Below are 10,428 nucleotides of genomic sequence, written 5' to 3'. Positions count from 1 at the left end.
AGGACTCACTCGTGCCAACAACACCTTGATTTTGGACTTCAAGCTTCCAGAACTGTTAGAAAATAAATGTCGGTCCTTGTTTAAGCCACCCAGTCTGTGGTACTTTGTTACAGCAGTCCTACCAAAATAATATGGTGCCCAAGAGGCCCATTAAGGACCTACGCCATTTGTTCTGACTGAAGCCTTATGGCTTCACCCATCTTTTCTTTGTCAGGGTTGTTGGTATCAGACTGGGAGGTCAGAAAAAAAAAGATAAAATGTAAGAACCTCAGTGTGTCAACCCAACTCACAAGAAGGCGGTACAGAAACGCAGAGCCATTGGAGTTTGATTACTCTCATGGTTTATTAATATTCAGATTGAAAAAGGAGCCGTAGAGCCGCAAGTCACGCTAATTGGCACATCTGCTTTATTTATTTATTTTCAAAACAAACTGGGTTTTTTGAATTTTTTTTTTTTTCCTTTTCGTTCATTCCATCACATTGAAAAGGAGGAAAAGAAAAGTGGTTTTGAATTCACTCGGTATTTTGGACTCCTCAGATGAACGGAACATTGCACACACACTGGGGACGGAGAGAAATAGAGAGGAAGGTGGACTCCCACAGGGCCACACCAGATCAAGAACTTGGATACAGTGCAAGGATTTCCCAAATGACTGGATCAGCATTACCAAAAACTCGCCATGACAACACCAAGAAACAAAAGTGTTTAAGCCACACTGTTTGACTTGGGATCGTTCCCGCTTTTTTTTTTTTTTTTAATGTTTGCCACACAGAGAGAAAGAGGGCCAGTGGGTGGGAGAGGACAGACTCACGGACGTGAGCAGGACAGGAAGGGAAACTTCAGAGTGGAGTCAAGAAGAGGGTGAGGAGAGACAGGGTTCAGGAGAGGGGAGAGTGGGGACGTGGAAAGCCATTTCTTAAAGTTCAGGCATGTTCTCGGTCCGCCTCACGTTCTTCTCCTTTACCCTCATCCTGCCGGGCACTTTCCTTAGGTTTCATTTCATCTACAGCTTCTGAGGAAGAAAACAGAGGGGTGGAGGGTGAGAGAGGAAGTGTCAGTATTTTGTCTCATATGCCTAGACGACAGTGTGATGGATTTCTTCTTTTCATACTGCTTCATAAAAGCTTTCAGACATCCAGAGACTATTGCTGTCTCAGTAATGTAATTTCCAGGTTCAGAAGAGGTTACCCCCAAGAAGTTGCTCCGTGATGCATAGGAAACAGCTCAGGAATCAAACCATGATATCGTGGGCAAGGAGTCCACTAAACAGAAATTACCATGGTCTGTAATCTCTCAGCTATACAAACAAGGTGTCCACACAGAGAGGGTCCACAACAATCTCATATTTCTGTTTTTCTTTTTGCCGCATGGCATGTGGGATATCTTAGTTCCCCAGTCAGGGATCGAACCTGTGCTTCCTGCATTGAAAGCATGGAGTTTCAACCACTGGACTACCAGAGCAGTCCTTGATCTTGTATTTTTTTGTGTCAATGTCAGACTTATCAGATACCATTTGGATCATTCAACATCCATTTCAAATTTCTCACTCCTTATTTCTAGGATTATACAGGTTGGAAAGTACAATACTTGTCTTTGTACAATCCCCTTGGAGGTAGGGATGTTCATGTCACACAGTGATGGTCACTTAGAGACAGGTTTCCCCATGAGGACTCTAGAAGAGGTGTTTGCCCTTTGTTTTCTCCTATTCCTGATGACTGTGACATCAAACAATACCTGGTAGTACAGCAGTCAGCCTGCAACCATGAAGGCAAAAACTACACACTAAGGGTATGTGTGCTGAGTCGTGTCTGACTCTTTGTGACCCTGTGGACTCTAGCCTGCCAGACTCCTCTGCCCATGGGGTTTTCTAGGCAAGAACACTGGAGTGGGTTTCCATTTGCTTCTCCTGCTTCTTCCTGACTCAGGGATCGAGCCCCTGTATCCTGAATCAGCGGGGATTCTTTACCACTGCACCACCTGGGAAACACTCTGCACATAACGACGATGAAGCAGAAAAGCAGGAAAAAACCTACCTGTGATCGACCATAGTACTTCTGGGACACTTTTCCTTAGACTTTTTCTTATTAATGTGAGACAAGTAACTAACCTCTTTAAGCCACTATAGTAGTTTTTAGTTTTTTTGCAATCAAAAACATTCCATTTGACTACATTTATCCATAAGGCAAGTGTGTTTTGCTAAATAAGAAATACTTGGTGTTTTTATAAAGGATCATTTTTTCCTTAGGGAAGAGTTGATTTTCTAATAACTTGTCTGCGTGGTTTTCTGACAGAACTCACAGATTTCGTATTATAGACAGCTTACTAATATGCCACCTAATGGAAAGAGAATCCATTCACCCTGCCATCACATCTGTCATTAAACTAAACTCCATGTGTTGGGATCCCCACGACTCCCCTCAGGTTCAGAGATTTGCTAAAGGACTTACCAGATTCAGCATATAGTTTTACTCATGGCTACTGTTTACTAAATGAAAGGATATGAAGAGGAAAAAAAGCAGTGCATGTACCCCAGTATTCATTGCAGCACTATTTACAATAGCCAGGTCATGGGAACAACCTAAATATCCTCTGGAAAATGAATAGATAAAGAAGTGGTACATATAAACAATGGAATATTACTCAAGCCAAAAAGGAACAAAATTGCCAGAAAAATGGTACAGGTGAGCCTATTTGCAGGGCAAGAGTAGATACTCAGACGAAGAAAACGTACATGTGGACGCTGCAAGGTGGGTTAAGAGGGTGGGATGAGTTGGGAGATTGTATGGACATATAACATTACCATGTGTAAAATAAATAGCTAGGGGAACCTGTTGTATACCACAGAGAGCTCAGCTCGGTGTTCTGTGGTGACCTAGACGGTAGGGGAGAGTCAAGAGAGAGGGAATATATGTATACATAAGCATAAACTAAAACACTGTAAAGCAACTATATCCCAATAAACTTTTTTTAAAAAGCAAAGGGAAAAGTTGTATGGGGCAAAGTTTGGAGGAACCCAGGCACAAGCTTCCATGAGCCCTCTCCCCATGGAGCCAGGCAATATGTGCTTAATTCCTCATCAGCAATGAAATATGACACGTGAAATGTCACAGCCTAGGGAAGCTCTCTTAAGCTTACAAGTCCATGGTTTTTATCGAAGGCCAGTCATGTCATCTACCTAGCATATACCAAATCCAGACTCCTACAGGAAAACAGATGTCCAGCATAAACCATATTGTTGGCACAAAGAGTTTAGGCATGGTGAACACTCTTAGTTAGGAAGTGGTGAGAACCCTCTCAAAATTCAAGTTCCCAGATACCAGCCAAGGAGTCAATTTTTCAAACAAATATTGCTAAGAATTGAGAGATGCTGAGACTAGAGAAATGGGAAACTTTTAGGAGACTATTAGAAGAGCTCATAAAATGTTGCTTTGAAATCAGTCAGCTACATATTTATATTCTGATAAAGCCAAGCATTTATATCCAAACAAAACCATTGCTGCTAAATATAGTTTTTGGGATTTCTTCTTTAGAACACCTATATAATAATATTCTTTTACACCTCTTCAGAAAATGCTTATCTTTTTGAAAATAAATTGTGGGTGTGTGTGTGTTCATCTGTGTGTGTGTTTTAAGAATAAATACATTCCAGGTCTGGTAAACAGCAACTATGATAGGTCATTTTATCTTATGACTTGTTTTTGATCAAAGTTTTAAAGTCTGATCTAATTTGTGGGATTTGCAACTGACTGTAAGTTAAAATGTAGTTATGCTAGTAAGACTATCTGCAACTACTCATAAAGATTTTTAAAGGCTATATCCCTCCAAGGTGACCATTATTAACTCTTGAAGAACCAGCACACTGATCACATTTTCCAACCAAAAGTTTTGGATGAAAACTAACTCAATTCTAATCTTCATAATACTCTATGTACCAGCAGTGTGCCTCATGGACCACAGAATTCAATGCTCTAATGGATCACTTAATTTTCTACCAGAAGAAAGCTTCCAGATTCATTTGTTAGATCTTTTTATAGCAATTTGGAAGTCTTTCAGATGATTTATAGTTCCCTAGCCCTGCCCAAACCTTTGGAGAGTAAAGATACGCCTACAGTGCTTTACCATCCTTACCAGTTCCAAGAAACAACATATTTAATGCCGTCTCCAAACTGCAAAGAAAGAGAATATTGATTTGAACTGTCTAGAAGAACATGAAAGATTGACTGCAGGAGCAAGAGAAGACTTCAAACCTCTCTTACTCAAAAACTTGGGAGCTATTATATATGATTTGAAGGAGGTTAAGAAACTCAAAAGATGAGAAAGTAAGCAGGATAGGTGAGAACAGAGGTATATTTGTGGAATAAGAGAACACAATTCAAAAGGGGAAATCAAAGGAACAAAGATCCAGATAATTCTGAGAAGCAGCCAAACTTTCAATCCACTTTCGGAGGTAAAATCAGGTTAAATCTTTCCAAATTCCCTCACTTTCTCTTGTTATCCTTTGCTTGGGTCCAGGAGAAAAGGTTAAGCTGGACATGCATCTGTTTGTTGTGACAGGAAGTCACTGTTGTCTGTTCTCTATTAAAAGAGCCTCAATACCTACATATCATTTTCTCTTAAACGCTTCAAAGTATTTGAAATATAATCATTCATTTGGTTGTTCAATAAACTGGTTTTGAACACTTGCAATGTGCTAGACATCCCTCCAAGTATTGAGAAGAAAAGTGAGAAAACCACAAAACATCCTTGTTCTTGTTTAAGACTTTAGTATTAATACCATTAATAAGCAATGAAATTCATATTTATAGGATGCTGGCAGCGAGAGGGAACTTTAAGATCTTCAAGGGTAACGACAGTATCTTCCGGTCAACTGTGAATGTCCCATGTCCAGCGCTGAACCTCTCAGAAATCACCCTGTTCACTAGCAATCTCATGAATTTTATGATTTCTGTGTTACCTTAAAAAGAGAAAGTTAACATTATAGACAGTAAAGCCATGTATTCTTCATGTTCTAGAGTTGAAAGGTGCTTCAAAAGGGAAGAAAGAAATGTGTTCATTCATTCATTTATTTATTCAGTAAAAGGTCCTGGGCCTTTATTACACACCACACACTGTGCCATGCGTTTCAAATGCAATGCATTGCAGTGGCGATACAGCAACTAAAATACCAAGCAAAACTCTGCCTTCTTGGAATTCATATGCTAGTAATTATTGTCATGTGCTTTGTTTGTGGGAGAAGGGCTGATAAAGGAAAAAGTAATATCTAGACAAGACAAGAGCAGCCTAAAAAGACATATTTTCTCCAAGGCCACTTCTCCTGGACTTGCAAAGTTGAATATCTCTAAACAATATCATAAATGTTGAAATACATTAAACTCTAGTAGTTTTCATATTCTTGACCCACAACTACCAGTCCTAAGAAAGATCAAGACCTCATTAAGACAGCAAAGAAATCAAAGTCATTTCTACATCCATCTGGAACTGGATGGTGGTGGTTGCCTTAAACGAGTAAGGGGATCCACGTGGATGTTTCCACAGTGGTCCTTGAAATAGGTATGTCTAACCGGCTCTCTGATTCTTGCTGAAAATAGTTTCCAGAAGCAGTTTTTGCCTTTGTGCATTCCATTGATTTCCTGGAAAGGGTGAGAATAGCACGCCTGCAAGTTCTGTTGGTGAGCAAATACCAGGAGCATATGCAGCAGCGGCTGCTTGTGTGCTCAGCCAGGCACCGGCTGCAGGGCTGAGGAGGGATGGCGGCGCTCCCAGCTGCCAGCGCCTACACTGCACTCTAATGGCCCTGTTTACTGGCACTGGTCCAGGCCCCTCCACAGCCCTACATTACTGAAATTAGGTTGAGTGGATTTCCCAGTAAAACATTATCTCTTGGGACCTGCCCAGCTCTCCCCAGCCTTGTCAACATTTATTAAATAGAAGCTGCTATCATCCTGGGGCCATGCCCACAATTACTCTACCAATCACCACTGGGCTGGGGCGTGTGCTTCCTTTCCTTCTGATTTTCACTTTTCTTGAATATTAAATATCATCTCCTCAAAGGCAAGTAATAAAAAATTTCAGTAGCAAACTCACATGTGTCCCTTTGTTACTTACATGATCTTCCTCTTGAGCTGGGTACCAGCTGTTAGCCTGGAGCCTGGGGATCATGACTTTGGGTGATGTTTGGCTCTTTTTTTTTGCTATATTTACATTTTAAATTCCTTTAAAATTTCATCTCTGATACTTACTATGACTTGGAGTAATTTACTCAACCTCTATTGTCTCCCTCTCCTTATCTATAGCTGGTGTAAATATTGGTACCCACTTCATGGGGTTATTAAAACACTCAAATGTGTTAATTATTTGAAGTACTTAATAACAAATGGCATGTTTCAGTAAACTGCTCAGTAAATATTATTATTAAGTAATTGGAAGGGAACTAATACTGGTTTAATGTTCACTATGTGCCAAGCCAGGTGCTAAGTACTTTCACATATTGGTATTCAATATATTGATATATTTCCCTCGCTTTGCTATTCCTTTGTCAGTAAAGAAGAAGTAATAGTATCTATCTCATAGATTTGTGATGAGCATTAAATGAGAGGAAAAAAAAACCTAATATGGTGCCATTTCCTTGGTCACCTAAGTGCTTTATACATAAGAGTTCTCTCTCTCTCTCCCCACTATTTCATTCTTATCTACTCTTACCAACTGAGCTATCAGGGAAGTCCAAACAGGAAATCTGCATAGGACAGGTGAATTGTATCACAGTCTTTACAACCCCAAGGACCTTACAGTCCATGGAATTCTCCAGGCTGGAATACTGGACTGGGTAGCCTTTCCCTTCTCCAGGGGATCTTCCCAACCCAGGAATCAAACCCAGGTCTCCTGCAATCCACCTGTAATGTGGGGGACCCAGGATCCCTGGGTTTGGAAGATCCTCTGGAGAAGGGAGAGGCTACCACTCCAGTATTCTGGCCTGGAGAATTCCATGGACTATATAGTCCATGGGGTCACAAAGAGCTGGACATGACTGAGACTTTCACTTCCACTTTCATCTATTCTTAGCCCACAGCCAAAGATAAAATTTCTTCAAGTATCCCAAGAAAGGGAGAGAGAAGTCTGCACCTTATAAAGCTTTTGCTTGTAGAGTAAAAATAATAATAATTCTTTGAAAAAACAGCTTTGAAGTCAAGGTCTAAAGTCCAAGATTAATCACCAGGGTAAAGCTGACTGCTGGCCAAACTTGAGAGGCATGATTCTCTGATGCAAGAACCAAGATGCTAAATAGTAATGTCTCAAAAGGCAGGAACTTCTCTGAGATTGTTTTTACTTAAGAAGAGGACAATCTTCTCTATTTCATACCTACATGGCAGTCTGTAGTTAACCACCTTATCCCCGCCCTTAGCTCCATTTGATTCCCTCCAGGTTGTAGCAAAAATACATTTACTATATTGGATGAGCAAGAACCAAGGAACCTCCTGCCCTCAGATATACAGTAAACCTTGTGTCCAGTAGGCAAGTTGCAGATGGGATGGCAGTTCTCCACGCTTAAATAGTACATCCAATTTTAAGAAAAATTCCCTGATTCAATAATAATTATTGAATCCAAGACTTGAAAAATAAACCCAGGACATCTTGTCTCTTAGTCTCAAGGAAAATGATCAAACTGAGATTTTTCAGCTTTATTATAAGAAATAACTTTTCATTTCCCAGAAGGCTTTCAGTCATCTGTGGACAAGGCACGTTTGGGGAGAAATCCCTGGGGCCTCGTGGAAGACTGTTCTGATAGGGTTATTCCTTTTGCCTGTGCCCATGCTCTCTCAGTTTTTGGATTTTTCAAGTAGGGAATCCCAGCATATTGTGAAGAATAAAGAGATTGAAGATGGAAAAGTGGCCACTTTCTTCAAAGAATTCCAGGCAAAGGAATGCCATACTTCTTTAGGACTCTTGATCAAACATGATTGAAGTTAGCAATCCCCCTCCTCACCAAAAGATCATCTATACTTCCTCTTCCTGCATTTCATAGAAAGTTAATAACTTCCTAAAAAATCAAACCTCGTGTAGTTGATGTTAATTATTTAGGTCCATATTTAGGAGATAAGGAAATGTCAAACAGGTTAATTGTGTCTGTTGCTCATTTTTCATTGAATTTACTCTTAGCTATTCTTTCTTGAAGTTTTTTCCATTGACTGAATCAGGCTGCTTAGGTATATTGTACCAGCTATTTCAAATTACTGTATTTCCTTAGGTATTTCCATTATACTCATTGCTTTCAACATTGAGTTATCTTAAGTCTTATCTTGTGATCAGAAGTGTAGTAATTTGTGTCTGTCAGACCTAGAGAAGGTTAGTAAACTATTTTCTAGATTATACTGGTTTTAATTTAAAAACTCAACCAATGATTTGTAATGTTTTAACATATTTGAGTTAATATGATTTATTAAAAAATTACCAATATTTTCAACATCTGTCTTTAAAAGCAAAAACAGATCTAGATACACCAGACCTCATGATCTGATATTTGACTACATGATTTGATTATCTGACTCCATAGCTAAAATGCATAAACCCCAACTAGAAATGATTCTCATTCTATAAGGGTCACTCCAATAGTGACTACAGCTGTCTAAAATGTTTTTCCTACATATAAATATCTATTGCTTGGATAACATTTAAATTTTATAATAGAAGCACTATATTTATGAGTTGTATTCAGCTCATGCTTTGCCATGTCTCACCATGATGTGTTTGGGTATGATTGAGATTAGCTAGACAGTTATTTATCTGTGTTGTTTAATTTTCCCTTATGGCTGTATCTACACAGCACAAAGAAAACTAAAGACTTGGCAGTTGTCTCGCTAATTTTATCACTGCAAGTGGATAAACCACATAATTCAGGACAAAAATGCAAAATCTGTATATGTTGTCGTGGAGGGAGCTCTTAATTGTGAAATTGTAAAATTACAGAATAATGAAAGCTGAAGATCTTAGAGATTATCCGATCTCAGCCCCTCACTCCCAGAAAAACTGAAGGTAAAGTGTTTCTGTGACTTGCCCAGTCTCACGGCTAATTAAAATTCAGCAGTTCTCTTGTAATACCATAATGTCTCTTTGGGGATGATGTATTCTACTGTTTGATTTTAACTTGAATCTCTCCTTATTAGGCCTAAATGCACTGTGTAAGTCTGTTCCTCCCTGCTCCTTCCCTCCCCACCCTCCCTTTCCCTTCCCTCTCACTCTTCCTCCCTCCCTCCATTCCTTCTCTCCTTTATGAAATAAAGGGTAAACTCAATATAATTTTACTTTAAAAGCTACCAGAAATAACATTAGATACTCTGGAGGCTTGCCCAACCAGGGCTAAGGACTACTCTTTTATCAAACTTCAAAACATTATGCACAGATGGTGAGAGGTGACGTGAATATTCTAAATAGAGAGGGGACAAAAATGGGGACCTCTGCAATTAGTGGCTCAAGCTAAATAGTTATCATTGATTATGGCAGGCTTCATAAACTCAGTGACTGAAGAAAAGAAAGTTTTAGTTGCTCAGTCATGTCCGACTCTTTGTGACCCCATGGACTGTGGCCCACTAGGCTCCCCTGTCAATGGGATTCTCCAGGCAAGAATACTGGAATAAGCTGCCATTCCCTTCTCTAGGGGATCTTCCCGACCCAGGGATTGAACCCCGGGCTTCCAAATTGCAGGCAGATTCTGAGCCACCAGGGAAATGATTGAAGAGTTACTGGACAGTGAAAGTGATTGAAGAGTTACTGGGTAGTGAAAGTCCAGAAGTAGCTGAAATTACTACAGATACAGGAATCTGTACAAGATCAGTACTAGATCCGGAGAAGACTTAAAAGTACACATCCTTCCTCCATCGGTCACTCCCCCTGCTTCCCAATGAAAGCAGATTGTTCAAAAGCTGACTGAGAAAGTTAACTCAATTTTGAAATTCGTTTTTAAAAAGATGATTGTAACAAGAAAGCCCTATAAAAGGTGTGTGTATTGTATGCTTGCATGTGGGTAAGCAGATGCAATCCTCACCTCTCACCGGGACAGCTCACTCTGCACTCATTGTGTTCTGGTTTCCTGGGGCCTGTCAAATTATAATTGCGTTTAAATGAAAAACTGCTTTAAGAATCAATAGCAGTCACTGAAACATAACCAGAACCGTATCAAAAGAGTGATATTCATATTTGTGCTGATTTCTCTCTTTTCTGTAAAGATCTCAAAGCTCTTCTATTTAGTGGCAAAGAAAGTAATACGCCTGGCTATTTGGAGACATTGGGACAAAAATCTCTTAAAGAATGAGACTCATGGTCAGTCTGTAGCTTATGTGAGATGGAACCATGGACTTATACCTGTCCTGCTCATCACGCAGCACTGCTCTGGGGAAAGTCATCCTAGGAAGGCTTTCTCTCCTTTCTCCACTCAG

The 10,428-nt window shown here is 39.8% G+C and overlaps 1 protein-coding gene across 1 annotated transcript in view; it reads right to left on the bottom strand.

Moving 5' to 3' along the window:
• Positions 1 to 324: 324 nt before the first annotated feature.
• GAP43 (growth associated protein 43) overlaps positions 325 to 10,428 on the bottom strand; it is a 105,719-nt gene continuing 95,615 nt past the window's right edge. The window contains exon 3 of the mRNA XM_069554157.1: positions 325 to 1,013. Coding sequence (XP_069410258.1) covers positions 925 to 1,013 — 89 coding nt within the window. The 3' untranslated portion in view covers positions 325 to 924. The remainder of the gene's footprint in view (positions 1,014 to 10,428) is intronic.

Source organism: Ovis canadensis, chromosome 1, assembly GCF_042477335.2.
Source record: "Ovis canadensis isolate MfBH-ARS-UI-01 breed Bighorn chromosome 1, ARS-UI_OviCan_v2, whole genome shotgun sequence".
NCBI classification, from domain to species: domain Eukaryota; kingdom Metazoa; phylum Chordata; class Mammalia; order Artiodactyla; family Bovidae; genus Ovis; species Ovis canadensis.
This window is presented reverse-complemented; position numbering and strand designations above follow the sequence as displayed.